At 44.7% G+C, this 27,109-nt stretch overlaps 4 protein-coding genes across 10 annotated transcripts in view; 3 read left to right on the top strand and 1 right to left on the bottom strand.

Annotated features, from left to right (window-relative positions):
• Positions 1-9,869, top strand: part of parn (poly(A)-specific ribonuclease (deadenylation nuclease)) — a 9,917-nt gene extending 48 nt beyond the window's left edge. The window contains exons 1-26 of one of the 3 annotated variants that reach the window (XM_086212036.1): positions 1-88; positions 341-418; positions 565-644; positions 730-797; positions 1,696-1,777; positions 1,911-1,971; positions 2,472-2,640; positions 3,171-3,233; positions 3,319-3,357; positions 3,435-3,477; positions 3,586-3,666; positions 3,849-3,905; positions 4,720-4,797; positions 4,911-4,954; positions 5,048-5,090; positions 5,534-5,609; positions 5,691-5,801; positions 5,895-5,964; positions 6,045-6,100; positions 6,868-6,954; positions 7,039-7,113; positions 7,194-7,371; positions 7,469-7,596; positions 8,138-8,180; positions 8,274-8,431; positions 8,952-9,869. The exon at positions 1-88 is cut by the window's left edge and continues 48 nt beyond it. In XM_086212036.1, coding sequence (XP_086068162.1) covers positions 70-88; positions 341-418; positions 565-644; positions 730-797; positions 1,696-1,777; positions 1,911-1,971; positions 2,472-2,640; positions 3,171-3,233; positions 3,319-3,357; positions 3,435-3,477; positions 3,586-3,666; positions 3,849-3,905; positions 4,720-4,797; positions 4,911-4,954; positions 5,048-5,090; positions 5,534-5,609; positions 5,691-5,801; positions 5,895-5,964; positions 6,045-6,100; positions 6,868-6,954; positions 7,039-7,113; positions 7,194-7,371; positions 7,469-7,596; positions 8,138-8,180; positions 8,274-8,431; positions 8,952-8,995 — 2,031 coding nt within the window. In that variant the 5' untranslated portion in view covers positions 1-69 and the 3' untranslated portion in view covers positions 8,996-9,869. Of the gene's footprint in view, positions 89-340; positions 419-564; positions 645-729; positions 798-1,695; positions 1,778-1,910; positions 1,972-2,471; positions 2,641-3,170; positions 3,234-3,318; positions 3,358-3,434; positions 3,478-3,585; positions 3,667-3,848; positions 3,906-4,719; positions 4,798-4,910; positions 4,955-5,047; positions 5,091-5,533; positions 5,610-5,690; positions 5,802-5,894; positions 5,965-6,044; positions 6,101-6,867; positions 6,955-7,038; positions 7,114-7,193; positions 7,372-7,468; positions 7,597-8,137; positions 8,181-8,273; positions 8,432-8,841 lie in introns of all 3 variants that reach the window. The other 2 variants (XM_086212037.1, XM_086212035.1) reach the window with 2 other exon arrangements.
• Positions 9,870-17,944, bottom strand: rexo5 (RNA exonuclease 5). Of its 2 annotated transcripts, none has more exons than XM_086212029.1 (19): positions 17,828-17,944; positions 16,340-16,636; positions 15,899-16,025; positions 15,706-15,826; positions 15,190-15,297; positions 15,013-15,101; positions 14,774-14,889; positions 14,538-14,676; positions 14,207-14,301; positions 14,037-14,136; positions 13,842-13,942; positions 13,454-13,562; positions 13,008-13,124; positions 12,789-12,926; positions 12,477-12,569; positions 11,869-12,226; positions 11,588-11,781; positions 10,894-11,003; positions 9,870-10,808 (listed from the first exon to the last, which is right to left on the bottom strand). In XM_086212029.1, the coding sequence occupies exons 1-19, from the start codon at positions 17,863-17,865 to the stop codon at positions 10,742-10,744; spliced, it is 2,517 nt and encodes an 838-aa protein (XP_086068155.1). In that variant the 5' UTR covers positions 17,866-17,944; the 3' UTR covers positions 9,870-10,741. The 2 variants fall into 2 exon arrangements, with proteins under 2 accessions (XP_086068155.1, XP_086068156.1); XM_086212030.1 differs by lacking the exon at positions 17,828-17,944 and adding an exon at positions 17,144-17,237 and having other exon boundaries at positions 9,871-10,808.
• On the top strand, positions 17,504-22,638 carry eri2 (ERI1 exoribonuclease family member 2). 4 transcript variants are annotated; one of them, XM_086212034.1, is made up of 10 exons: positions 17,504-17,715; positions 17,897-17,952; positions 18,073-18,153; positions 18,250-18,377; positions 18,484-18,646; positions 18,975-19,075; positions 19,250-19,331; positions 19,454-19,542; positions 20,268-20,758; positions 20,839-20,979. In XM_086212034.1, the coding sequence occupies exons 1-10, from the start codon at positions 17,693-17,695 to the stop codon at positions 20,843-20,845; spliced, it is 1,221 nt and encodes a 406-aa protein (XP_086068160.1). In that variant the 5' UTR covers positions 17,504-17,692; the 3' UTR covers positions 20,846-20,979. The 4 variants fall into 4 exon arrangements, with proteins under 4 accessions (XP_086068160.1, XP_086068157.1, XP_086068158.1 ...); XM_086212031.1 differs by having other exon boundaries at positions 20,268-22,638; XM_086212032.1 differs by lacking the exon at positions 18,975-19,075 and having other exon boundaries at positions 18,250-18,310; positions 20,268-22,638.
• A 140-nt stretch (positions 22,639-22,778) lies between these two features.
• On the top strand, positions 22,779-26,729 carry thumpd1 (THUMP domain containing 1). Its single transcript, XM_086210263.1, has 5 exons — positions 22,779-23,291; positions 23,865-24,042; positions 24,143-24,228; positions 24,787-24,949; positions 25,033-26,729. The coding sequence occupies exons 1-5, from the start codon at positions 23,085-23,087 to the stop codon at positions 25,326-25,328; spliced, it is 930 nt and encodes a 309-aa protein (XP_086066389.1). The 5' UTR covers positions 22,779-23,084; the 3' UTR covers positions 25,329-26,729.
• Positions 26,730-27,109: the final 380 nt, after the last annotated feature.

The raw sequence follows: 27,109 nt of genomic DNA on the forward strand, positions 1-27,109 counted from the left end.
CTCTTAAAAACCCGTTGACGTCGGCTAGCTAACCGTTAGCTGTCAGCCGGGTTCACTCATTGTGCAAGGATGGAGGTGACACGCAAAAGTAAGTAGCGAGCCGCCGGGGAGCAAGGAGATGCTGGATTTAAATTGCGCTCCATTTGTCGTGTAATCATACGGCAGTGAAGGGACAAAAATGTGTGTCTGTAATGGGCATCAATCGTGTGTGTATGTGTGTGTGTATGTGTGTGTGTGCTTCAAGCTAGCTGGTTAGCTGGCTAGCGAGCTGGCTAACCTCGCTGCAGAGGCTGCGGGTTCCTGCTCACCTCAACATGCCCATCCACTTTCTCTCATGCAGATTTTAAAGAGTGCTTGAACACGGTTTACACCGCCATAGAGGAGGCTGACTTCCTGGCAATCGACGGGGAATTTTCAGGTAAGAGTGTCAGTACTTTCTTGCAGGAATTTGGCATTAATAGCAAGCCTCGTGAATTGTGGGTTGTGTGTGTGTGTGTGTGTGTGTGTGTGTGTGTGTGTGTGTGTGTGTGTGTGTGTGTGTGTGTGTGTGTGTGTGGTTTTTAGGGATAAGTGACGGCCCCAATGTCAGTGCACTAACCAACGGACTGGACACGCCAGAGGAGCGGTACACCAAGCTGAAAAAGGTTGATGCACTGAGTGCTGCACCTCCTGTACATCCTTCTGTCTCCTCAACAATCCTCTTTACCTTCCTTTCTTTCTGCCAACAAGCACTCCATGGAATTCCTCCTGTTCCAGTTTGGATTATGTACTTTCAAGTATGACCAGACAGAATCCAAGTGAGTAATTTACGCATGACAAACGTGGTATTTTGTAGTTTTTGAAATGCAGGTTCCTCCTGTCTTAATTGTGAATAAAACAGCAATGTTTTGAGCCAGGTTGAATCGGATCAGTCATTAACAAGTCTTTTCAGGTCAACGGGATGTGTGTTATTTCATTGTGTAAGAGAGGCTGGATTAGCAAGTGGCCCTGAACTCCAGGAGGCCTACACGCACCTAATTTGTTGGTGAAATTTGTTTTTGCCCAAATAAATGTCAGTTTTTGGGGGGATATCGCCAGCGCTACTACACAATATCAGATTGCACGGTCAAGGAATTTGATTTACAAATCTTGAAACTCTGTCAACATCTTGAAAACTTTCACCAAGTCATTTTTTTTTTTTTTTTTGCTTTAAATGAAGATTAATTTCTTCGTACGTGTGTAATTTCATGTCCCCATGCAGCAGAGCTGGAACAACGAAGTGTACAAAAGACTCTTTTGAGCCAAATGTGGCAAACGCTGAATGTGCGTGACATGTGCATCACACTTTCAGGGTCTAGTTGAATAAAATCACCATATGAAGGACTTAATTATCCATATGGATTGAAAATTTATGCCAAGATGGAACAAAAAGATGAAATGATGCACACGATTGCGTGTATTCTGGCACAAGCGTTCACTCAAGTGTGAATCCAAACATCTTAATTTGATTTAGAAGGAGAGATGATTTTGCTTCTGGTCCAAACAAGCAACATTTTGGATTCCATCCAGTGCAGAGACTTCCGTCAGGCTATGGAAGTGATTGAAGTTCTGATTGAATTGCTAGTAGGATGTTTTCATAAATCCCCAAGCAACTTGACTCGTTTTTCATTCTCGGTTCCTTTTTTTTTTTTTCTGTCCCTTATCTGTCCTTTTTAGGTACATCACAAAGACTTTTAATTTTTATATTTTCCCGAAACCCTTCAACAGGACGTCCCCCGACATCAAGTTCATCTGTCAAGTAAGTTTTTTTTTTCCTCCAGCCTTACTTGTGACTTGTGAGATAACTTTTTTTTTAGCGATGAAAGTTGTCAAATGTGGCTTTTGGCTGCTGTACGATCACAGCAACGTTGTTGTTTCTCTGTGACATTCAGAGTTCCAGCATTGACTTCCTGGCCAGTCAAGGATTTGACTTCAACAAGGTCTTCTGTCACGGTGAGTACGAGACAGAGCAGCGCAGAGCGTGAGACTCGCATTTGCGTTGGATAGTCAATCATATTTCTAGCAACTTGCACCGTCAGCTGCATAGATGTGTCAGGAATCCTTGACTGGTCGTTGGTGGGGAGCTGCAATGATGAATCGGTTAGTTGTTTTTAAAGAATTTTAATCGTCAGATATTTTGATTGTTGATTAATCGGCTCATTATCCAAGCAAAAATGCCAAATTCACAGGTTACAGTCTTCTAATTACAAGGGTTTGCTGCTTTTTAATCTGTGACCAAAAACGGAGTGTTTTGGACTGTCGGTTTAGTCTTACAGACAGGAAGTAAAGCCGAGTATTTGTAGCTCCCTGCTCCTGATACCTGGTAACATTAAAGTCTCTGTTACACCTGCTTATAGAGCGAATGCTTTACCTGAGACTGTGGATGGAACCAGAGCTCCCCACTGTGCAGGACTGGAATTCAAAACCCTGTGTGTTGTTGTGTGTGTTGTCAGGAATCCCGTACCTGAATCAAGACGAGGAAGCCCAGCTGAGGGAGCAGACAGAGGAGAGGAGGAATCAACAGGCTAACGGTGTCGGGACACCGTCCTACATCTCCCCCTCCTCCTCCAAAGGCCCTGCGCATGTACCCGAGGAGCACAAAGACTTCATCAACAGAGTGGTGTAAGTCTTCCATGTGGAGAACGCCAGTCTTAGATTAGGGCTCATTTGCTGTGGTGGTCTGACAGGTGAAGACAGCTGGAAAGAGACCATTTAAGTTCCTTGGGAGTAACAGTATGTTGTGTAGGAGGGACTGATACTTTCAAGTTTTATTAGGTGAACCTGTAGAGTTGCAGTAGAGCTATACAGTATTCAAGGTAGTTGCTATAGAGCTATAAGTACAGCCCAGGTAGACCACGGTGGAGGAATCCTTTTCTTGCCGTCTCTACAGGTGGTTGCATTCAGACGACACCACCCTTGACTGTTCAGCTTCTGGTTTTATACAGCAGAACAAACGCTGAGTGCTGGGCCACTTTCGGAGGTTGAAGCGTGTACACGCCAGAGTAGATCGATCCCCGAAGGCGCTACCTAGTCTGTCTGTCTTCCAGAAGTACAATTTCAGTCAGGCTAACGTGTATTTTTATTTTTATTTTTTTTTAAGTCCAGTTTTATTCAGACTTACACAGTCGCACTTTTAACGGTCGTCCCTACAGAGAGAAGGTTGAGGGCCTCTTCACTAACCAAGAGAAGACTTTGGACTTGGAGCCCTGCACTGGGTAATCAAGCTCTTTCCCTCCAAGCCACTGCTACACACTCGCCATCAATGTAGCATTTCTACTTTTAATTCTGCTTCCATTGCAGGTTTCAGAGAAAGCTGATATACCAGACACTGAACTGGAAGTGAGTATCGTTTAATATTTTGCCTTTTTATTGTGGTTGTGTTTGTTGGTTCTTTCATATTATGTTCTCACTCTCAGGTTTCCTAAGGGGCTTCATGTGGAAACCATGGAAACTGAAAAGGTAAAGTGCATGTTGGATTTCAACTGATGCTGCCTCCCTTTATCTTTTTTATTTTATTTTATTATTTCGTTTGTGTGGAATATTGATTGAAGGTCTGTTTGTGTGCAGAAGGAGCGATTCATCCAGGTCAGTAAGGTGGACGAAGAGGAGAGGAAGAGGAGGGAACAGCAGAAACTTGAACGAGAGCAGGTAGGTGGAGGCGTGAGACGAATATCTGATTGTATGATTCCAGTCTCATTCCTCACGTATGATCGACTGGCTAAATTTGACTTTGTCTTTCATTTAAAGTGTCCTGACTCTTCCTCTTTTCTTTTCTTTTCTTTTCTTTCCTTTTTTTTTTTTTTTGCCTCACACCTCTCCCTGTCCAACAGGAAGAGCTAAACGATGCTGTCGGCTTCTCCCGAGTCATCCACGCCATCTCTAAATCGGTGTGTCATTGTTCTAGCAGCTCTTGAGTCACACAATCTGAACACAAGGAGGTTTAAGGTATCATGAATAGAGCTCAACAGTGAGGTTCTGGAAGAGAAAACCTCCTCCATAGAAGACATGATTTTCAGCCGTGGAGTCTTGACCATCTGAGGTGGAGTCATCACGAGCGAGCCGGTCGTGAAACGATGATATCCTGAACACGAGTTTGTAGGACGGCGTCCTTGTTTTAGGAAAATGTGGTTTTATCTGCGACCTCCAAAGTTCTACAGTTGAAGTCAGTTGGCAACGGCTCCGTTTACTGAACTGAGTTCTTTTGTGATTTTGTGAAGAGGAAAACGGCTGCAGAAATACCATCTTCCTTTCTGCTGACAAACGTGTAGTGTTTTCGTATTACGTATTCAATGACATCAGTGACAAGTTAGCAACAACAAAAATGCTCTTGAAATATTAAAGAACGCTGGTTCAGAAGTGCCGTCTGCGGTACCTCGTGGGAGAGGAGTTCCTTGGCTACGTTTCAACTCGGTTTGAGCTGAATCAAGTATTTTATGGGTTCCTCTGCTCAATGCTAGTCTTGATTCCAGGTTTAAAACTCGCAAAAACACAACTTTTGGAAACATGAATCCACAAATTGGATGGGAATTTACATCCAGGACAGGAACTGTTCTAATATCGGGGGTCACTGAGCTCTGTTAGGAAACGGATGTCGCAACAAACTTTGCGCCGACATCATCATCTTATCTGATAATGTGTGAGTGACGCACATTTCTAGATGAGCCGCATGCTTTCTGATGAGTACTGACTCATTTCATCCAGGGTAAACTTGTGGTGGGCCACAACATGCTGCTGGATGTGATGCACACCATTCACCAGTTCTACTGCCCCCTGCCAGAGGTACTCGCTTCACTGAAAATGTTAAAATATGAAGCAATTTGGCTGCTGGAAATGTCAGTTTTAGCTAAGTCATGTCCATGATGCATTATTTATAGCTTTGCTCTTCTCTCTAGGATCTTCAAGATTTTAAAGAGGTCACAATGTGTGTCTTCCCAAGGTAAATAAGCTTTTCTTCTCATCACAAGATGTGCTTTTAATGCTTCTCTTTGCACTTTAATGTCCAATGCATTATTTATGAATTTACTTGCAGACTTCTGGACACAAAGTTGATGGCTTCCACTCAGCCATTTAAGGTAAATGATTTCCCTAAGTGCTGAAGATTCGCAGGGGAAGAGGAGAAAAGGGTAACTTGCAGGCGATTTTTTTTTTTTTTAAGAGGAACACGAGTTTAATGAGTGGTGGTCTTGACTGTGTGAAGGTTGCCGCTGCTGCTGCTTGGACACCAAACTCATGCATGTTAGTTTTATTAGAGATTTCGAACTGTCCTCGGATGTTGGTGTGAGTGTTCATCTGGTCCCCAGCCTTTGTACTGAAGTAGCTGTGATGGTCGTTGCTTTGTGTGTCCAAACCTTTAGTTTGCTCCGGATCAGTTTAGTAACGACCTTCATACAGAAATATTCTGAGCACTGGTGCAACGTGAAAAATGGCAATGTAGTAATTTTATATCTTTGATCTAACAACTTCAATGGGAAACATCAGGTTGTTTGTTTTTTCACCGAGCATTTCAATTCTGCAGGAGCTGATTACGAACACCTCCCTGGCAGAGTTGGAGAAACAGCTGAAGGAGAACCCCTTCAAGGCGCCTCAGATAGGTGAGGAAACACACCTGAATGTTCCCGATGGACTCGGTCCTTCAGCGTCCTCATGACCCGTTTGTGTCTTCCTCCTGTCAGAGACGGCAGAATGTTTTCCCAGCTATGACACAGCCCAGGAGCAGCTCCACGAGGCGGGCTACGACGCCTACATCACGGGGCTCTGTTTCATCTCCATGGCCAACTACCTGGGTAACACACATTCACACTTCCTGTTAACACTTGGAGAAGTGTGCCGAAAGTGAATCAAGCCTGACTTGGTGTGATTGGCGCTCTCCTTTTCAGGCTCGTTCTTGACTCCACCCAAGACCTACATCTCCGCTCGCTCCAAGCTGATTGAGCCTTTCTTCAACAAGTAAGACGATCCTCACTGGGCCGTATTGGCCGATAATGTTCATTAGCTGCCAACGCTCACAGGATGTTTCTCCTCTCAAGGCTTTTCCTGATGAGAATCATAGATATTCCCTACCTCAACATCACAGGACCAGACCGTGAGTAAAATAATCCAAATCATCGAGACCGTATACCAGGACAGTCGCGTAGACGACCTGCCGAGCGGCACCAGCAGCATGGAGTGATGTTCTTGCATGCAGGTTCACCTTTAGCTCCAGGGGTGCCAGATGCTCATTCTAAGAACCTCCCTCTTCTGCTGCGTGACTGTTTTTATGTGCACATGAACCCAGGAAGGAGACTGGAAGCCAGCAAATGCAGTTGATGTAAACTAATCAAGTTAGAATACTGTCAGTTTTTAGAAATAGATTGTTCAATTTTACATTTTTATGGTAAATGATTTTAAATATGTATGTTTTTATAGTTGTGTACATGCATTACCCCAGTGTGTGTGTGTGTGTGTGAGACTGTCAACTCATCTGGTCACTTGTCTGTGTTCTCTTCAGTTATTTTAAGTTTAAACTCCTCAGTGAAATGATTTCTGCTTGACTTGTGTTGGATTCATCATCAGTGGTGATGGTGGTTGGCCCCTCAAGCCCACACTTTGTCACACCATCCAAATTAGTTCTGATTATCATGCTCCAATAGCAGCAGAAATGATACAGTGCCTCCGAGGATGCACACAACACCTTGTGGTGAGAAACGCTGTAAATATAACTTGTTTACAACTGCAGGGGTGCAGAAAGAGATTTCTGACCACGAGAAGGCAGAAACGCACGTCTGATGATTAAATCTAGAACTTTACTTTCTTTCAATATTTTGTTCATTGTCAAGTAAAGTATCACTTTTCTGTCTTGTGTTCTTACAGTGCAACCTAAAAGAGACCACGTCCTGTATGTCACCTTTCCAAAAGAATGGAAAACCAGTGACCTCTACCAGCTCTTCAGTGCCTTTGGTAAGACCTGGTGCCACACGTTGGTCGGTCAGGTACAGCTAGCGCCGCTACGACTCACTCTTTCTCCTGCTGTCCTCCACTCAGGGAACATCCAGGTGTCATGGGTAGATGACACTTCAGCCTTTGTGTCCTTGAGCCAAACAGACCAGGTACAGATAGGTGAGTCTAACAAACACACACACCTTGTCTGAATAAATAAATGCTGGGCCAATAATGTCTTCCCCTTCTTCTTTGGGCAGCTATGAACACCAGCCGCTATGCAGAGAGCTACAGGATCCAGACCTATGCAGAGTACATCCAGGGCAGGCAGCAGGAGAAGGAGAAGCCCGGCCAGACCACCAAGACCTGGGGAGAGGACGGCTGGGTGAAGCCTCACTACAATACCTCCGCTACTTCTGCTGGCTTTGGATACTCCAGGTAGATCTGTGCTGCTGGCCGCTGAGTCCTCTTAACGTCAGTTGGAGCTTCTGTAGAAATTCGGTTTACATTTTGTCTTTTTTTGTTGTTGTTGCAGAAGTTTGAGAAAACGCAGCATCAGTCCTGTTCAGGCGGAGCAGGCATCCGGAGACGCTCAGATTACAGATGGCTGGAGTCACTACTCATACCCGGATAGCACCGGCAGCAAGAAGATGAAAACTGATGGTGTGTGAACGCATGCAGGCTTATATAGCCGCTAGCTGGCGAGTGGAAACATGCAAGGCAGTAACACAGGTTCCCCTCGGGAGAGTCTGCTGTATCTGGATGATGCAGCGCGTCCTGGCCAATCACAGCCAAGGAGATGAAGTGATTTAGACGTGGATGAGTCATTTATTAGCACATTATTGTTTATGAACCCTGGATTGAAATCAAATGCATCTTTGTTTACATGCCTCAACAAGCATAAATGGAGAAGCCAATAGTTTGTCCATACATTCTTCAGGTTTTCTTTCATAGTTTGTACGATATTTTAAAAGCTGCTTATTTTTTTCATAGTTGATGTATTACGTGCACTGTAGGGTGGTGGCAACGTGTCCCCGCCACTTGTCTGATAGCCTGAATTTGTCCTCAACATCTCGACAGCCTGCCAAGTTTCTGTCTCCACCACTTTCTAAATCAAACGTGCACACCCTTGTTGCCTAGCGTATGAATCTCTTTAAAGCTGGCATTCACGATGTGTCCATTATGTTTCCGGTGACTGATGTAGATGTTGTGGAGAGCAAGACCTCCGAGGGATGGCTCAAGACGACGTGAGTAGAGTGAGCAGATCATCTCTGCCGTCACCATTATATTCTTATTCCTATTGATGATTTAAGCCTCCTAACGGTTTCTCTTCCCTGCAGAGATTCGTCCGACTCAGCAGGTTTAAGTCCAGTCCCCGATGAGGAGGAGGAGCCCGAGGGCACAGATCCAGCTGATGATGCGGAGGGCACGGTCACCTGGCAACAAGCCCCCTCAGTCCATCGGCGCAAAGGTCAAAAGAACAAGAAGAAGTCTGAAGGTGTGTTTGTCAGCACGAGGGCTCATTCATCACGAGGAGTTGATCCGGGCGCGCTGAAGTAGGAGGGAGCAGTGGCTCTTGATGGGAACGCTGCTGTATCACGAACACAAATGCCCACATCAGTTTGAAATCGATGCAGCTCTGTAGCTTCAGTGGGTTTATGTCCTTCAGCTCTGAGTGGCTTTATGAATATTAACAAATGACGAGGGAGACCTCAGCTGCTGGACGTCAACACCACCTAACAGAACACAGGGCTTGATGTTTCAGGCACTGATGGAAACCAACAGAAGAGTGATAATTAGATGCACGTTCACTAATTGGCCATAAACACGAGAAGCAGAAATGACTCAGTCACTTTGTAGCTGCTGGTGTGTTGATGACAACTTTGACTGTTGATTTGTTTGATTCAGTTCCGGTGTTCTTACTCCAGTGAGGGACGCAGCCAGTCAGCGACTACGTGAGGGAACCGGGAGATCTCGCTCCTTCTCATCTCTGCATGTCTCCCCTCTTTCTACAGCAGCTGAGTCTTCGTCATCGCTGTTTGAGGTCCCAGAGGTCTGGTAGCAGGTCCACAAGTCAAGTCTGGTACCGAGTCTCCACTCAGACTCTTTTAAAAGCACTTGGACTCTCTCCTTCAAGGTGGTGCATCACTGGCAGTGGTGCAGGCCCTGAAGTCTTCGGTTCCATCAACAGCAGTGGACACTGTGTCCAAAACTATCAGCTAAGCAAGGTGTCTGGACTGTTGAAGAACACAAGCCATAACGACAGCTGCCATATTTAGATCTTTACACCTGAGGAGCAGGCAACTTCTCTGGGTTGAAACGCCCGACTAGAGTCTAAATCTTAACTCCTGAATTAGTTTCATTTGTTATCCGACGTGTTCAGACTGGGATCTGCCGCCACAGCCATGCTGTCAGTTTGGAAACATTCGGTTTTAACCACATTGCCATCTCTGATCAGTCTTATCTTTTGAGTGTGAGTTGTGTGCATGAGAGGGAGATGTTCATTTTCTCCTCTCGTATCCTGTGAATCGTTTCATACATTGTAAGATAAAATGCCACTTGATAGGTCCTGTAGTTTACAATGTCAGGATTATGTATTTAAAACCAGTCAGATATTTTTTCCATTTTAAAAAAAAAAAGATGTAAGTTATATCAACTTCTCCAGTTTTATCAAACATATATAAGCTTGATCACATGGTATTTATTAATAGTGGCATTCTGACCCTTCATGAGGTGCTTGTCTTGGTTGTTTTTTGTACAGATTTGGTTTTCTTTACCTTTTTTGTGTTTAATGTTTTGTAACTGTTGTCAACTATTGTTCTAATGCAAAATCTGTAAACGTTAGAAGACGTATGCATTTTTTGTAAAAGGTAAAAGTTTAAAATTCATGTAAAATTTCCTTGGAAAAGGGAAAAATTAAAGAATGTTTCTTAGTATCTCCTTTTCTCTGCCTCCTCAGTTCTAAAACTGACCAGTTAAATGGAAAATCTCTCCACCCGAGAAGCTGAACTGAGACAAATCACATGACTTGACACGCTTACAGGTACACAAGGTGAGAAGCTGTCGTACGGTGGCGTGAAGGAGGCAGACGGGTGACTGCACGGAGCACTTCTCCACCTGATCATTTAAGGAAACAGCATGAGTTAGAAATCTACCTGTAACAAGTGCAACTACATTAATCAGGCTCGTCCAGTCAGGAGAAAAACCTGGAAAGTCACGATATCTGAAAATGGAAATTTCCAGGCCGCTCAAATTTTTCACACATAAAAGCCAAGAAGTTCAATAATATTTATGGGTTATATTTAAATATAAACTGCACACCTCATCATGGGTCAAATGTTGTCTTTTTATGTACCAACAGACAGTTATGAGTATATAAATATTTTTTCCCCAAAGTCATAGAAAAGTTATGCAAATTTACCTGGAAAATTATGCATAAAACCTGACGACTGACATTTCACAACACAGCGTATGATGTCATCTGTTACAGTTCACAGTAACCTCACGACACCCATTTAGTCCAGTTTCCATGGTTGCACTTTGACTTAACTGTGAATTTCAAAATGCAGGAAAAAAAAGATTTGGTTCCAAAGCTAATCAGGATACTTTCACTGTGGTAAAAAAAAAACAAATACTGCTGTTCCAAAGTAAATGTTTGCTGTACTGGAGCTGTTCCCAGGCCAGAAAAATCCTTCACAGTATCCGACACTCTGGAGCAGAAGGAGAAGTTTCACTGAGCACACGGCCTGTGGCGTTTATTTCTGGCTCCAGCAGATATGTCGTCAGCGTAGATTTCCAGGCGGCTGCATCACTGCTCTCCTCGTGACCCCTGCTTGACTTCCACAAAGCACAAACCAGGAAGGAGGCCACGAGTGCTGGGGATGAGAAGGGATGGAAGAAATGACTCAGATGTCGTCTGACATGAGCGCAAACGTGTCCGACAGTGTCGCGTCTCCTCACCTGCTGCATCCCAGCAGCACCACCACAGACAAGGTGCATTCTGGGAGAGATGTGTAGAGTTTCCCCAGGCGGCGGTCCAACTTCTTCATCATGAGCTCCATTTCTTGGTCCTAGACATAAAAATAATGTCTTAACATTTGTGCTGTCAGAGGAATCAAACTGCTGCAGTGCAAAACTTGTGATTCTACAAGGTTCAGGTGGAATCCAGCAGCTTAAAAGGCCGAAGATTTGCGTGCAGAAATGTCACAGTTAATACGCGACACATTACGCTGCACTGCTTGCTTCATTTTCCTCATGAAAGCAAAGCAGTGACATCCTGACAAATAAACGCAGCCTGCCTCTCAAAGGCAGCGAGCCCGGCAGCTGAAAACCAGAACATCTGAACTGAGACTTCCAAGCATTTCCTGAACAGCTGTCATCATCACATCCTTCAGACTGTCAAATCTAACCACATCAGGGAAGAACACAAAAGTTTACTGACACGCAGAAAGTGAGTGCGAGGCCCATTACAAACAAAGATCCCTCATGTCTACATTGTATATATTTTTTGGTACTTTTTTTATTACGTGTTTATTTATCTATCGTGTTCTGATGCTCTACGTTTGCTTTCCCTTTGCTGCTGTAAAACCGTGCGGGGCATCTCGTCCACCTCTAGACGCTGATGCGACGAGCTGACTTAAACCAGTTTCTTCACCTGAGAGTCAGTGTCCGTGTGGGTCCTCTTGTCGTCGTTTATTGCAGCTTCTCCACCGGCATCCACTGAAGTTGTCGTGGCAACCCATGAGGGCATGTGGAGTGGAGTCAGAGATGGGCAGACGAGGTAGTGCTCTTTCCTAAGATGCTCTGACGACCTGAGGGCTGCCAGTTTCCCCTCTGAGCACTGGAACTCTGTCAAACAAAGTCACGTTGGAGATGAAAAAGTACATCCAGAAATACTAAATACTATCCTACAGAGAGCTGAGTACTTGTACTCACGTATGTGCGCATGTCTGGCGTGTTTTCCAGGTTTAGTAGGAAGTTCGATTTGGTCCACAGAACCAAAGCGGCTGAACATCTGGGTGAGTGTTTCCTCAGACATCGTTTTAGTAGAAAGCTGCTCTGATTCTGAGGAGTGACCGTTTACGGTAACTGGAGGCAACGTCCAATCAGGTGTGACCCCTGACCCCTTGGAGTCCGACACATGCCCGTTAACTTTCGCAGACGTGTGAATGCTCTCAGCCACGCTACGATTCAGTCTAACGGCATAGATGCGGCGGGCGTTGAGGGTGTCGCTCATCAGAGCCTCCAGAGTCACATCTACGTCCAGCGTCGACTCATGAACGGGCCGCTGGACCTACAGAACACACACAAGCACACACACTGCAGCCAGAGCATGGAGAAACCTCTGAGGGGCTGCCTCCACCAGCTGGGACCCCAACAAAAACAAAGAAATAAAACAAAAAGAAATGCTGAGTGCCTGGTCACGGCACACAGATGCAGCACTCATTTAAGATAATGGTTGAACATCCCACCGGCCTGTGGTGGACACGCCAAAGGGAAGAGGAACTGCAGATGTAAGCAAAAGAAAAGTGGCGTGCATTTACCTTGATGCACAGTCCCTGCACTGTGATTCCATCCAGAGTTTTTAGAGCCAGCATGGCTCCCTCCAGCAGCTCGAACTCCACTGCTGCATGAAGCTGCAGAGCAAACATCAGACGCAGCAGGCAGATGAACACAAGAGCTTCAAGAGGACATATTTTCTCCTTCACTTCTGAACCAACATCTAGCGGGGAGGCGGATCCTCCAGTATCCATTCGAATTTTCCATTTCATCACATATTTTAAGAAATCCTGGTTTGTTAATCTGTGACAGAAAAGATGATGTAACTGGAGGACCGTACGATAACTGAGACCTACCCTGACTGCCGCGCGCAACATTTTAATTTTCTGAACTCGTCCACAGCAGCGGAACAGCCGCCTCACATCCCTCTCAGTGAACCCAGCAGGGAGCGGCCCGGCAAACACCACACACATATCTCGCAGGTTCGCACACAGCTGCAGGGTGAACACACAGTGAGCGGGGAATCACGTGATATCCAGACACTGGAATGATATCCTCCTGATTAAATGCTTCACCTGCTGGAACTGCTGCTCCTGACGGGGGCTGCTGTGCTCCAGCTGGTTTGAAAAAGAAGACAACTGGAGCACAGAGAAGGACGGAGACTTGGATTGTCTCCTGAAGGCGTCCAGGACCTGAAGGAGAGACGATCACATAGGCAGATGAAGAGCAGGGGAAAAGAGGAAAGGAACAAGAACTGGTTGATTAAATGAGTCAAGACAAAATTAACTGGGTACCAGAAATGAAAACAAATATTTATTTATTGCTTGCTTTTTATTACAATTATTTTTGGGTAATTAAGCCTGTATTTGATCGTTTTAGTGGAGAGTGTGGAAGAGGATGACTCAGTGAGTTTAAATGTTTTAAATGCATTTTTACTGTCTTCTAAGGATGCATTTCTTTGCCCTGAGAGGAACTCTGAACTTCCTCATGTCCGGGCTCTTAGCTGATCACACAGTCTCACCTCTTTGTCAGAACTGTGCCACTGTTGATTGGACAGATGTAGGGCCACGTCAGAACGCTTCCCTACAAAGACCAGCGACCTGCCGAGGGTCTGCAACACCTCTGCAAACCTGCGGGTGAAGGACAGAGACGGACAACTGCTGATGAGATGAACTTCACACTGTGACAAAGGACAGAATGAGCTCTGCGACACTGCGCAGACTAAAACCAGACATGTCTTAGTTTTGTTTTCAGGTTGTTCTACTCAAGGCTTCCGTGTGTGGAGAGACATCATGACCCTCGCTGACCTGTGGGGTCTTCAGGTTCTGTTTCTATCAAGCTGACTGGATGTAGAAGCAGGACCAGGAGGGGACAAGTGTTCTCAAGCTGGACGCGGTCCACTCATGTACCTGGTACTGGGTGTGGGTGTGGGTGTGGGTGCAGGCGCGCTGTCAACAGACTCCTCCTCCACTGAACATCCCCACAGCTCCTCCAGGTGAGACTCTACAACCTGCGACATGCAGGGCTAAATGTTACTACCAAGAGACTTTTTGTCAAGTTATGCAGTTTTAGTCAAAAAAAAAACTTGACTGTGTGCTTTTTACCTGAAGAGGTCCAGTTTTAATAAAGTACTGGGCCAGTTCCAGCGCTGCCACCGCATCCTCCGTTGGATTGTGACCGCTCTTCTCTGTTTGGATCTGTCTCCTGGGACACCAACCAGGAGGGGATGATTAGAGTGGTGGGGGGGCGAGACAGAGGGAACACAAGGACTTACTTCAGCACCGACTCTGCCAGAACCTTCAGCTTAAACCTCTGTCCGAACTCTTTCCTGTAAAGCAGCGAGGTGTCGATGACGTGCCGGTGGATCAGCTGCAGAACGAGACAAATACACAGGTCAAAACTTTACAGTTATTATTCTGTAAAACATAATAAAAAAGCAAGAGAGGGTTGATAAATAAGATCCAGACTAGCTGAGTGGAGGTGGTAGAGCAGCCAGGCGGAGGCCGTTAGCAACTAAAGGACTAGAGCTCTCTGAGCCTAAAGCCAAAAGTGCTTCTGATTGCAACCAGAGGTGCAGGTCAGAATATCTGCCAGCGCTCACTCACTTTCAGAGCTACGAGGTCATTGTTGAGGGAGTGGCCCACCAGAACGGCGTCCCGCGGCAACAGCATCTTCAGCTTTGCTTGAACATCCCGCAGGGTGGTCGTGACTGGCCGCAACATTGCTGCGGTGATACCAGAGAACCTATCAGGAGGCGCCCGGCAGCAGAGGAAACACAAACGGGTTTTAATTTCTCAACAGTTCAGTTGTTCATCAGAAATGCAAAAGTGTGCGTGCCTACTCGGTGACGTAGTTGAGGATTCGGTTCTGTGGTTTCACCAGATCGTCCAACACACATGCCCCGTCACTGGCCACCAGGGAAACCCGGGCCAGCTCGTACCCCTTCACTGTAAGACACTGGAACCACAACACAGGGAGTAAAGCGTCTATGACGTTAAAGGACAATATCTTTTAACCCTTAATAGCCAAACTACAAGTCTGACATTAAACTACATGTCTGTGTGTCTACGTGCTTCTCACCATTTCACAGTCGAGTCCGTACAAAGGACTTCTGTCAGTGACAACGTCAGCACTGTCTGTGCACACAAATCCCTCGAAGCCTGGCATTCCTGCGTCCAAAAATAAAGACGATGGTGAAGAGAGGCAGGGAGACGGAGGGCAAGAGAGAGGAGAAGCTGGAGACAGAGAGAGATTCACCTTTCACGGGGAAATGTGTCTTGATCATCTCCTCCTGGGTGAGAACGTACGCTGTCAGTCCTCTCGTCTTTCTCCCGAACCTGGTGATGACCGGGTGACTCCTCAGTACTGCAGCAGTAAAGATAAAACACACAGACGTCAAGACGACGTGCTAACAGTCGGCATCAATAAACACTCCCGTCCACCGCCATCACCTGATGCTGAATTTATAATGCGCCTATATTGGCGGCTCACACCTCCTTCATGACCCCTGTCTCTGAAACGTCCGTGTGGACATGCATGAAATAACTACATAGTAACTACATGGTTTGACATAGAAAAAACATGCATGTGTATAAAAATAAATGAGTAATAACCAAAAGAGACCTTCCTCAGTCGAGCTCATCTGAACCAGATATGCTGTAATTTTCAGGTGGAAAACTCATTTATATTTATCAGGGCTGCAATTTGCTATTTGCAAATTCCACAGGCTGTGAAAAAGAGTCACACACTCAAAAAAACACAGAGATTTCTCACCTTTATGCAACCTGCTGTTTTCCTCGTCTTTAGGGAAACCCGGGGACCGGTTTAATTCAGGAAGTTCACTGCTAAATATTCCAGATGCTGCGTTGGTGGGTGGTGGCGTGAAGGTGAGCCTCTAAACCAGACAGCGCAGCAGAGTTAGCCTTCATCCATGTGCCGGTGCGTTCACACTCTGCTGCTTACTCACAGTGGTGTAGGTGGTCCTGAGGCGTCTCAGGCGGAGGTAGTGTTTATAGAAGTGAGTCTGGGTCAGACCCTCCACGAGCACCACGTTCACACCTGTGACCTTCCTCTGCTGGTGGAGACGACACCAACTACCAGAGGGACGCAGTGACAAGAACAAGCACAAGGAGTCAGAGGTAAACGTACATATATGTACTTTCGAGATTTCTGACAGAGGTATTCATGACAAAAATACAAGGTCAGGTATTGTTTTAAACACAAAATATTTGTCTGAAGTCTTTGAATCTTTAGAGGCAATTAAAATGAATGTTACACTGTGTTGTTGTGAGACAAAATACTGCAGTTATGGATTTAAGGCAGAGACAGCAGAGACACTACGGGTTCATTACAGAGAACTGTTTGGTGAGAGCTGCTGACGACTACGTCTCACTTCCTGCTTTATTACCTGGGCTGCGTGATGCCACCTGTCTTCCCCAGGGCAGCGTAGTGCAGCAGCTCAGTCAGCTCCTTGAGTGTTATTGGATGTTGGAGGCGGTCTGGCAGCACGGAGACCCTCGGCCCACTACCCACCATTACATCACCAGGCTGCCCGGTTTTTAACCTCTTGGACGTCTCTGTGTGGGCTGCATTCTTTCTTTTGTGTCCGTTGGGCGATGATGCTGCTGCTGATGATGCTGCTGCTGCTGATGCTGCTGCTGCTGCTGATGATGATGAAGGCTCCATGTTCAGGCCGAGGTTTGTCCTGTGAGACAGTTTGGTTTAACACTGATTACAACACAGTTACTACGTGTATGAGAAGCAGAATGGCTTGATCTGGCCTAAGGGGTCATTGAGGTGCAGCCACCAGGCAATAACAACACATTTAAGTTGATGAACTGCGGTTTCACAGCCGGTAAACCCCCATGAGTGTCTTTAGCTCATTTCCGGGAGGACGATTTTTATGGTCATTCAAATCACCAAAGGTTGCCTGGGGACACTTTCGATTAAAAAGCAACAACAAAACAACAGGAATAAAATACACATTAAATACATCCTGCAATTCCCAATTTCCAAAGAAAGTCATTCTTCCCTTTCTGCTGGTTTCATGGTTGAACTCCGCGTTTGTTTTCATCGGGAAACAGTAAGTTACACACCAAGCTGGCCAAACACTTTACAGTTTATACATACAATTTATTTATGCATGGTAGTTTATTTTAAGTATTTAATTAGTATTTCCGTTTACGTAAAGTCAGAAGCGATACACAGGTACCTAATGTTGACGGCCAAGAGAGATCCTAGAAGTTAGAAACACATGGCAACAGCACGTCTGTAGTCGTCAATTCACTCAACAAAAGCACTTCCGGTTTATTAATTTCAAAATAAGATATCCATCCGTTACACGGCTGAAAATGCAAGGGGCTGACCGTATGTTTTGTGAAATCAAATATTTTTTTCATTTTAAAATTATACTACATAGCTATTATATATTGTTGTTTTACCTTTCCAAATGAATGGTAGAACAAGTACACTTTTATGTTGATAGAGAATCATACAACCGGAACGGAAAATCGCTGGCTTCCCGTAAACTACATTAGTTTTATAAGCTCGATTCCCTTTGTCTGCAGTTGATTTCTCTCGCCTTCAGACGTAACTAATCGAGACCAGAATGATAAACGATCTTTTTGTTTAAAAAAAACAGCGCGATTGTTGCGACATTAAACACTGAAGGAAATGACCGAACCCATTGTCGCTTTCGTCCTTTTTTCGTAAAGATTTTAACTCCCAAAAATATCTTTTTATTCACTATTTATATTTTACTATGTCAACGAGGAAACTGGCCAAGTAAGTTACATGTTTGAGATGTAAAGTATTCTTTTGTTAGCTTAAAGCTCGCCTAGCTAAAGTGGAGAGGCGAAACCTTGTGCGAGAGTACATTCTTCAGTTGCGTGGTTACCTATGAGAGCTGGCGATGATGTCAGACTTGCTCTTCATGACCCAGACTTCTCCACGTTTCCCTCACCAGAGAACTTGGACTGTTGCGACAGCGCAGTGCTGGGCAGAAGAAGACTCCGGTGTCGCGTAAGTGTGACTCTTTGAAACCATAATGCAGGCTTTTAATTGCTCTCTTTGACATTACATGTCACATTCACCTTGCATTTTTTGTGACATTGCATAACAATTCGTTGTTTTCTTGTGTAGATCAAATATTTTCTTACCTGATCGTGATTGATTTTGAGTCCACATGCTGGAACGAGAAAAACAGCTGCAGCCAGGAAATTAGTAGGTTTCAGTTTGCCTGACCAGAGTGAATAAAAGATTCGTGTTGGATTTGTGGACCAGGCTCATTTTCTGTCCATCTGTACCTGTTGTATCCAGTTGAGTTCCCTGCTGTTCTGTTGAATTCATCCACGGGGGAAATCGTGTCGGAGTTTCACACGTACGTCCAACCTCAGGAACACCCCGTTCTGTCGGAGTTCTGCACTGAGCTAACTGGGATAACACAGGTGTCTTTGCATTGAGAAAAATACGCATTTATTCGGACTTTATTCCACGTCATCCTTTTTTATTATTGATTGCCGACTCGGACTCCTTCATTTCCCTGTCCTACAGATGCAAGTGGAGGCAGGGATCCCCCTCCGGATCTGCCTCTCTCAGTTCAGCCGCTGGTTGCAGAAGTTGCAGCTTCAGACGGGCGCCGTCTTTCCCAGCAGGCAACAGAGATGCTCTGCGACTTCACCCTCCCAAAAACTATGCACTTTCCTCACCTGGTCAGGTAAAAAAAAAAAAAAGATTTGTATTCATCTACAGTGCTTAAAAATCAGTTTTACCATTTATTGTTAGTTATGAGCAATGAGGCATGATGACATCAACCAAACTACAAGTTTTAGAAAAAATCTGTGCTTGTTTGAATCTGTTGATACTCATGGATTTCAAGATACCGTGTGAAACGAGGCCACGTAAGCGGGGGAAAAAAATCACACTTTTTAAAAAAAATTACTGGACATTTATTTGAAAGAATTCCCCCCCCCCCCCCCCCCCCCCAAAAAAACAGAATGCCACATCACTAATATTTCCCTGCCTCCGTCTACGCTGCATATCAGACTGGGACCTTGGAGTTTGTTTGCAGTACGAGTGTAAACGCAAGCAGATCCACAAACCCGAAGTACTGAACAGCTGGATTGACGTGAGGAGCACCTACAGAGTACGTAGAGGCTTCAGCACTTTTGTCTGCTTCTGTCCTCTCGTAGAATGTCCCTCTTATTTCCTAGTGGGTGTGTCGTCAGATTTCAGAGGCTTGTTCACTCTTGATGACTCGTCTGGACTGACCTTGTATCACTTGCATCTCTGCTGTGTTAAATCCTTTTTCTCTCTCCAGTTGTTTTACGACAGAAAACCTAAAGGGCTGAATGGAGCGCTACAAGATTTAGGAATACAGTTTTCTGGACGAGAACATTGTGGTAGGAAAATAGTTCTGTTTTTTTGTGTGTTTTTTTTCGTATAAAGTACTCAGAGCTTCCTTCCATTTTCTTCCTCACGTGTATCTTTTTTTTCCTTCTCCTTCTTCTTCTTCTTCTGTCAGGTTTGGATGATGCCCGAAATACAGCTCACTTAGCAGCGAGGATGATGAGGGATGGGTGTTTGATGAAGATCACACGAAGCCTGGAGAGGGTGAGTGGCTGGCCACCAAAGAATTCCAGCTCCTGAACTCCCCCTAACCCTGCCATGGAGGAGGACTGTGTGGAGGTCTTCATGGACGGAGCTTCTTTTAATTTATGTTTTGAGATTCTGCATATAAAATGTCTTTTGGAGTTTTTACATAAATAAACAAGTAAATAACTGGACTGAGATCGTCTCACCTTCTAATCTGAGCCGGCTTGATGATATCAAATATGTCTGTTGATTAAAGAAATGTACGGAGCCCTGGTGTGGCCAGACAGAGCAAAACTATATTTTGCAGTTAGAAAGAAAGAAAAAGGATTTTGAGGCCACAAGAGATAACTTGTTCCCTCAGTTTATTTATTGAGTGGGCATGACCGAGAACCTGTTTCCTCAATTAAGTTATGTTGAAAGCACAAGATATAACTTTCCACCCAATTAAATTGTGGCTAAAAAAAAAAACATTTTCCATTCATGTAGTTTTTCTGAGGTTTTACAATTAGTTGTTTCCACAAATTCATCAAATTGAGAGAAACGATTTCTTACCATCTTGTTGGGATCAGCTGTGGACAGAAGTTGTATTTTTTGGGGCTTCAAATTAAATAAATTGAAGTAACAAGTTAGATGTTGTGGCCTCAGTTTTTCTCTCTGAGGCGGGGCTCTGCAGTGCTGGGGCACGCAAATAAAACGTCTTGATATTGATGTTTTACTAACTTCGTGTTATCCTCTTCTCATAGATGCCACCAATCAAACCCGCGACGGGAAACAAAACCCACCCCACAAACAAGAAAGGAAAAAGCAGTAAGACTCAAGAGGAAAATCGAGTTCCCGCAAATTTCCTCTCAACGTCCAAAATTCCTGTCAAGCCTCGTCAATTCAAACTCTGCTCAGGAAACGATACAAAGGTTTTACGCTCAGAGGAGACCAGAGGATCCGCTCCCGTCTGCCGAAGCCTCATTTCACCAAAAACAGTTCTGAACAGTGCCGGGACACCACTGTGGGGACGCAGCAGCAGGATGAGCTCAGACACAGCAGGCCTCGGCACTGGTGTGTCCTCATCCAAGACCATTGGTCCTTCATCTCGTGGCAACAGCAGCAGCCTTGTGATGTGTTCTACTGTCGTTGGCTGCTGTTCTAGCCTGCCTCTGCAGAACCGGACCTCAATAACAGGAACCGTTGGACTTTCAGTGGAGGAAGATGCAGAATTTATGGTGGAGGCAGAGGACAGGTGTGGTTCCTATGACAATGTGGTGTTGGAGGAGGATGACGTCAGCATCGATGCAACGTTTGATGGCGCGTATGTTTCAGATTTTGACAGCGGATGTTACGTGTGGGATGAGCCTGAGGAACTGCACCCGCCAGCCACATTAAGGAGCGATGTAGGAGGAAAGGCGAACGCTGAAGACGAATCTGGAATTAAAGAAACCAGCAAGTCGTCCACAACTCCTGAGTGTCGAAGAGGTCATGTTTACGAGCTGAGGCAGGACCCACTGAGCTCAGAGCCGTATTTTGCCGTACCTCAAACAGTTATTTGGAGTTCCAAATCAAATCAGCAAAAAACAGGAGCGAAAGCCATTCTAGGAATCCAAAAGGAGTCTGGTGTGCCCAGTAGAACCTCTAAAATAAGCCCACCCTCGTCATTCAGACCCTTTGTCCCGGAGAAGACGTCCACCCCGAATACCGCAATCATCCGACCCAAATCAACTGTCAGACAGCACAGACAGACTCCAGCGTCTTCCTTCAGCTGCTATACTGGCAGAGGAAAGCAGCCTGCCTGCTCCCGTCCCTCCTCGAGTGCCTCTCGTATCGTTCCCAGGAATGTTCTGTCCTCTTTGTCAACCAACACACTCAATTCCTCCACTCCTCTGTCAGTAAAAGGAGGAGGGAAGATCACGTCCCCGCTGTGTGCATGTGGCCGCCGTGCAAAGCGTCTGGTTGTGTCCAACGGCGGTCCAAACCACGGCAGAGGGTTTTTTTGCTGCTCTGTCAGACGGTCCGGCAGCGGCAGCAAGATCCAGAAAGGATGCGAGTTCTTCAAGTGGGAGTCGGCTCTGATGAAGAGCAGGTCTTCAGCTGTCAGTTCCTCTGTGTCACTCTGTCAGATGAACTCAACTCTCGGCTTTCGTCCACCACAGGGGGCGCCACCAAGGAAGAGCTACTAGAGCCATGAGCTCTGTCTGCTCCAGTCTACCTCAACCGTGAACTCTGACAGATTCTTGTATGTTTCTTTCTTTGTTTTTCCACTTTTCATTATTGACTATAAAAGAAAAACCATCAAGCAGGCTTGCCGATGAAGAAAGGTATTTTCTTTGACCCTTAACGGATAAGCGGTGTTGAAAATGGATGGATTTTCCTGAGTCTCAGTCCCACTTGAAATGTAAACATCCATCCATCCATCGTCATCTTCCACACATTAAGGGTCGCGGGGGGGCTGGAGCCTATCCCAGCGTCAACGGGCGAGAGGTGGGGTTCACCCTGGACAGGTCGCCAGTCCATCGCAGGGCCAACACACAGAGATGAACAACCATTCGCACTCACAGTCACACCTACAGTCAATTTAGAGTATCAATCAGCCTCGTCCCCTCTTGATGTCTTTGGACTGTGGGAGGAAGCCGGAGTACTGGAGAGAACCCACACAGGAACAGGGAGAACATGGAGACTCACACAGAAAGATCCCGTGCCCGAGCCGGGACTCGAACCCGGAACCTTCTTGCTGTGAGGCCACAGTGCTGACCACTGCACCGAAATGTAAACATAATTAAGCAAATTAATGTGTTGCACATGAAATGCTCAACTAATTCTGAAGGGTTTGAAGAATGAATCTTTGTTTTTTGTTGTCCTAAATTATAGACTTTTACAAAAAAAGTTATTCTATAATGCACATTTATCATGGGAATGTATGAATGAGCTTAATTTTCTAATCGTGGGCACAAAACAAAATATCCACTTAAATCTAATTGAGCAGAAGTGTAAAATAGCACGAAATGAAAATACTAAAGACAAGTACCTATTGAGTACATAGGTACAGTACCTGAGTATACAGAGTTACTTCCAGTTTGGTATCGTCCAAATCAGTATTTTATATTTTTGGAAACGATGTCTGCAGATCCACACATAATAAAGTAACTTTTCTACATACTGTATATACTCATTCATGCTTGTGTGTTTTCTCGTCCTCCATTGTCCGTAATAACGCGCTACGCATATTTATTTGGCGTGAACGGTTTGTCCCTCCTCAGTGGCCGTACGGGACTTCTAAAACGTGCCGTGTGTGACTGAATGAGTTGACGTTTCGTGCTATGTTAGAGTTTTGCGTTAACTCTCGTCTTTTAGAGGACGGTTTGTGTAATTTTGTAAACTCTTGGTGGCCTTTATATCGTAGTTTGTAGCTTTGAAGGTTCTGCAGGCGCGCGTTAGCCACAAGGGTTAAGCTAACGGCTAACCTGAAGACGCCGAGGGGGGAGTTACCAAAACAAGACGGTAGCCTGCTGCTGCTGAGATTAAATACGCGATTGTCCAATTTCTTCAATCTTATTTGAGGCCTGCTTGGTAGCATGTCGTCCGCGCAAAACGACTCAAGGAAACGGAGCAAGAAGCGGTACGGGGCTGGTCACCACAACAAACGGTGGAAGGGCTCCAAGGAGCTGGAGGTGGGCATGCAGGGAATCCTCATCACATGCAACATGAACGAAAGGAAGTGCACGGCGGAGGCCTTCAATCTGCTCAATGAATACGCAGATAAACTCTACGGACCTGAGAAGGTCAGTGAGAGCAACCTCCATATTCCAGCGTGGCCCGTGGCCTGAGATCTCCGGATGTAACTCGTTATTACAGTAGTTTACAAGTTTAGGTTCAACGTGTAAACTGCGTTTTGGGACACTAGTAAAAGCTTAAGCTTAAAGTGCCTTTACACAGTATTTTGCATTATGCTGATTTTGCTTTTTATAACAGTGAAGAGGAAACTGCTTTTTTTTTTTTTTTTAATATGTTGTTATTTTCTTCTAGTGTGGAACCAGGAAGTAGGAATTTACAAAATGTAATGCACAAGGTGGTCTACCATTTGTGTATTTTATTTTTTAAATAAACTTGGATCATTAGCATTGTTATTATTATTTATAGCAACAATATAAGGGGCTTATAACACTGTTCTAAATAATTACATGCTTCATGTAAAGAAATTACAATTAGAAATTAAATTGCATTCGCATATTTGACATCATGTCAGACTCTTAGGGGATTTATTTTTTTATTGATTAACAAGATTGGTTATAATACCTTTGGCATCAGTAGATCCTTACCCTGGCATTCATGCGGTGTCACTCTTATGATTGCAGTTGCAAGAGAATGATGGGAGCAGCAGTGAGGAGGAGGAAGCCGAAGAAGAAGACATCGATGTGGCGCTGAAGAAGGAAGTGGCACAGCTGCAATCCTCCGGAGGGAAACAAGAGAGACGCTTCCAGGCTCTGGACAGCGGAGCGAACAACGTCATCTTCATCAGAACTCAAAATCTGGGTGAGCATTTTAATGTGGTTGTATTTGGTGGGATTTTATTTTTGTTATGGCTTTTCTTTAAACTCTTTTTATTTTATTTTTTTTTTTTTTTGTGCTCTAGAATCTGACAAGCTGGTTCATCACATCTTGTCTGATCTTCACACCACCAAGAAGAAAAAGTCCCGTGTGATTCTTCGGATGCTACCGGTGAGAAACCCAAACCAACCAAACCGTGCTCAGTGTGCCACGAGGGTTCAAGATGGGTACGTTGAAGAAACGGCGATTTATTTCACCAAGTTTAGGTTGAGGGCACTCGGATTACAGTGAGGATGCCTGGGTTTGGATCGGCTCTGCAGCTCGTGGCAGTAGTCAGGGTTCATACACATTTCTACCCATAAACCTTTAAATTCAACGTCACTTTTTCCACACTTGTGAGGAAAACCTTCATGGCTGTACATTCTGTGAAATGTCTGTTTGCGAATGAAAAATAAACAGAAATCGACATTATAAGGAGCTGCGTGTGCAGTCTAACTAAAACGCTATATTTTTGTGTACTTTGTAGGGATGCAGATCATGTGTTTATGAAGTAAATATCCCCTTAAATGACACTGTCCGTTGCACTGTTTTGTCCTTTTCGGGGTATAATGCATGATGTCCGAGGAAAAAAAAAAAGGAAAAAAAAGATTTGCATTAGGTTTGAGCCGATGTGGCCTTTAGAAATATTCAACATAATTGTTCTACAGCCGTAGACTGTTTGTATTTCAGGTAACTGGAACGTGCAAGGCTTTTCAGGAGGACATGCTCAAGTACCTGACCACTTTCCTGGAGCCTTGGTTCAAAACTCCAAACTGTGCTACCTACCAGATTGCTTTCAAGGCCCGGAACAGCAGCCACAACAAGAGAGAGGAAATCATCAAATCCATCGCAGGTGAACTTGGGTGCAGCTGCTGCCTGTACAGTTCTGGTGTGACGCTCCAGCAGAACAATAGCTTTTCCTTCTCATCGTTGCAGGTCTCGTGGGGAAGCTGAACCCTAAAAATAAAGTGGATTTGACCAACCCAGAACTCACCATCATTGTGGAGGTCATCAAGGCTGTGTGCTGCATCAGCGTGGTAAAAGAGTATACACTGTATAGAAAGTACAATGTCCAGGAAGTGGTGAAAGAGGATGTACCCAAGCCGGACGGGATCGCCTCTGAGCAGAAGGATGAAGCGAAGGCGAATGCAGAGGAGGAGACAGACGACGCGGACAAAGTTGTGTCACAGGACAGCAAAGAGGTGGCTAATCGCGAGGGTGTGGGAGAATAAAACCCAGAACGCAGTTGGAGTTTTGATTTCAAATGTCTCCATCTTAAAGCAGCTACTAGGATGTTGAAATTGGTTATGTAGCTGTTCTCTTAATGACGTGACCTGCGTGAGCAAGTCAAGTTCATGTTGGTTTTCCCATTTAATTCTACTGAGTCACAAGTCAGTTACATGATCTTATCACTTCAAATCCTGCATACTTAAATCTGTCAATCGCATGTGCAGCCAGGTAGATCATGATCTTTACAACGTGAGGTGGAGGTGCTCTCTCTGGCAAACACTGCCACTTTTGGCCAGAGGGGCCGCCAAAGTCAACAAACTGAAATTTCATAGTAGCCGCTTTAAGTTGCTTTAATTTTATGTGTGTGAGTGTGTGTGTGTGTGTGTGTGTCAAGTGTAAGATTCATAGTTGACATTTTTTAACTGCTAGAATGACTTGAGGAAAGGGTAGTGAAGATACTCCTATAATTTAACTTCCTTCATGATACTTCTATCTGCGTCTCCAGGCCAAACACAAAGCAAATCTTCACGTCCTGTTACTTGAGCAGGTTTACATGTTTGTGCATGTTAACCGTGCCAGTAACACAAATAAGCACAAGTAATCAACTCACAAATGTGATCTAAGCTTCGAGTAGACCACAAACGGACTCTTTTCATCGTAAAACGTGGCCTAAGGGGCTACATTCCTCGCACCCGCCCCCGAGCGTCTTTGTTTCTAGGTCTATACCTTCGTCCCGAGGCACACGGAGTTCCATCAACTGTCTCCCAAGGCTGCACCCGCTGAGTCTGGATGACTCTGCTGCTTCCACCGTAGACTTCGCTGATTAAGTGGCATTAAAAGGATGAAACCGAAGCCAAAGGAACCACATGGCGACGCAGATCTGCTTTGTCAGGTCTGTCTGCAAGACGACAATCAATCAACTTTTTAAAATGTTTGCTTTTGGCTGTTGTAAGTTTGACACAGCGTCAGGTGAAATTCTCCTGCACGAACGATGTGAATTTGAGTATTTGATCCATTTTCGTTGTTTCACTTGGTGCTAATTTATATTGACTTTTGTTTTTATATAACGGTCTCAAATTAAAACTTTGCTCGGTGTTTGGTCTGAACACACCATAAAACACAATATAGGTACAGACGTCGTAGAAATGGCCGCATCAGCTTGAATTTGATGTGGAATGAACTTTGCGTGTCACTATTCCGGAGTGTCCAACTTTGTCTACTGCTCATGTGTGTTTAAATACTAAACTAAATCTTAATTTGTGTCTTTTTATTTTTGACTTTTTTGTTTGTTTGTTTGTTTAAGCGAAAAAGGCTTGTTCAGGTCTGCTTGTGTGTTCACATGCTGTCCTTCCCTGAAGCAGTCCCTGAATTAAAGTCACCTGTGTGTTTAACCCTTTTGCGCCATGGCCCTTTACTCATGTAACAATGGAACAAAAGAAGGAAAAGGGTTGAAATGACCTAAAAATAAAGTCACTGCCAAAATACTTGCAGTAACAATAGCCGGCAATGCTTTTGTACACCACAAGATGGAGTTAGTCCCTTATTTTCTGGAGACTTGGACAACGTTGACATCTTTAAAGAGATTAATTATAGACAGCATGATATAAACAATATGGAAGTTTAACAATTAAATGTAAGGATGAGAAAAAGCTTTGCAGGAACTTGATGTGGTGGCTTTTATTATCTTGTGGGTGGAAAATTTTGAGTTTCAGATGATTTTTTGTTGTGTAGAATGATGTTGGTTCTCTTGAGTCTTATTAGTAAAATCCTGAAGGTTTTTTTT

The sequence above is a fragment of the Aulostomus chinensis genome, chromosome 8, assembly GCF_037954235.1.
Source record: "Aulostomus chinensis isolate RoL2024-O1b breed Wild chromosome 8, RoL_Achi_v1.0, whole genome shotgun sequence".
NCBI lineage: Eukaryota > Metazoa > Chordata > Actinopteri > Syngnathiformes > Aulostomidae > Aulostomus > Aulostomus chinensis.

What these genes read in the sequence shown, in the direction of transcription:
- rexo5 (XM_086212029.1), bottom strand. Translation starts at nt 17,865, where the DNA reads ATGAAGAGCAAGTCTGACATCATCGCCAGCTCTCATAG. An exon ending in AGGAGCAGCAGTTCCAGCAG is followed by an intron (nt 12,927 to 13,007) that starts GTGAAGCATTTA and finishes TTCACCCTGCAG; the next exon opens with CTGTGTGCGAACCTGCGAGA. An exon ending in CGCCAGACATGCGCACATAC is followed by an intron (nt 11,782 to 11,868) that starts GTGAGTACAAGT and finishes TTTGTTTGACAG; the next exon opens with AGTTCCAGTGCTCAGAGGGG.
- eri2 (XM_086212031.1), top strand. Translation starts at nt 17,693, where the DNA reads ATGTCAACGAGGAAACTGGCCAA. An exon ending in CACTTTCCTCACCTGGTCAG is followed by an intron (nt 18,647 to 18,974) that starts GTAAAAAAAAAA and finishes GCTGCATATCAG; the next exon opens with ACTGGGACCTTGGAGTTTGT. An exon ending in TCACACGAAGCCTGGAGAGG is followed by an intron (nt 19,543 to 20,267) that starts GTGAGTGGCTGG and finishes CTCTTCTCATAG; the next exon opens with ATGCCACCAATCAAACCCGC.
- thumpd1 (XM_086210263.1), top strand. Translation starts at nt 23,085, where the DNA reads ATGTCGTCCGCGCAAAACGACTCAAGGAAACGGAGCAAGAAGCGGTAC. An exon ending in CATCAGAACTCAAAATCTGG is followed by an intron (nt 24,043 to 24,142) that starts GTGAGCATTTTA and finishes TTTGTGCTCTAG; the next exon opens with AATCTGACAAGCTGGTTCAT. An exon ending in TGATTCTTCGGATGCTACCG is followed by an intron (nt 24,229 to 24,786) that starts GTGAGAAACCCA and finishes TTTGTATTTCAG; the next exon opens with GTAACTGGAACGTGCAAGGC.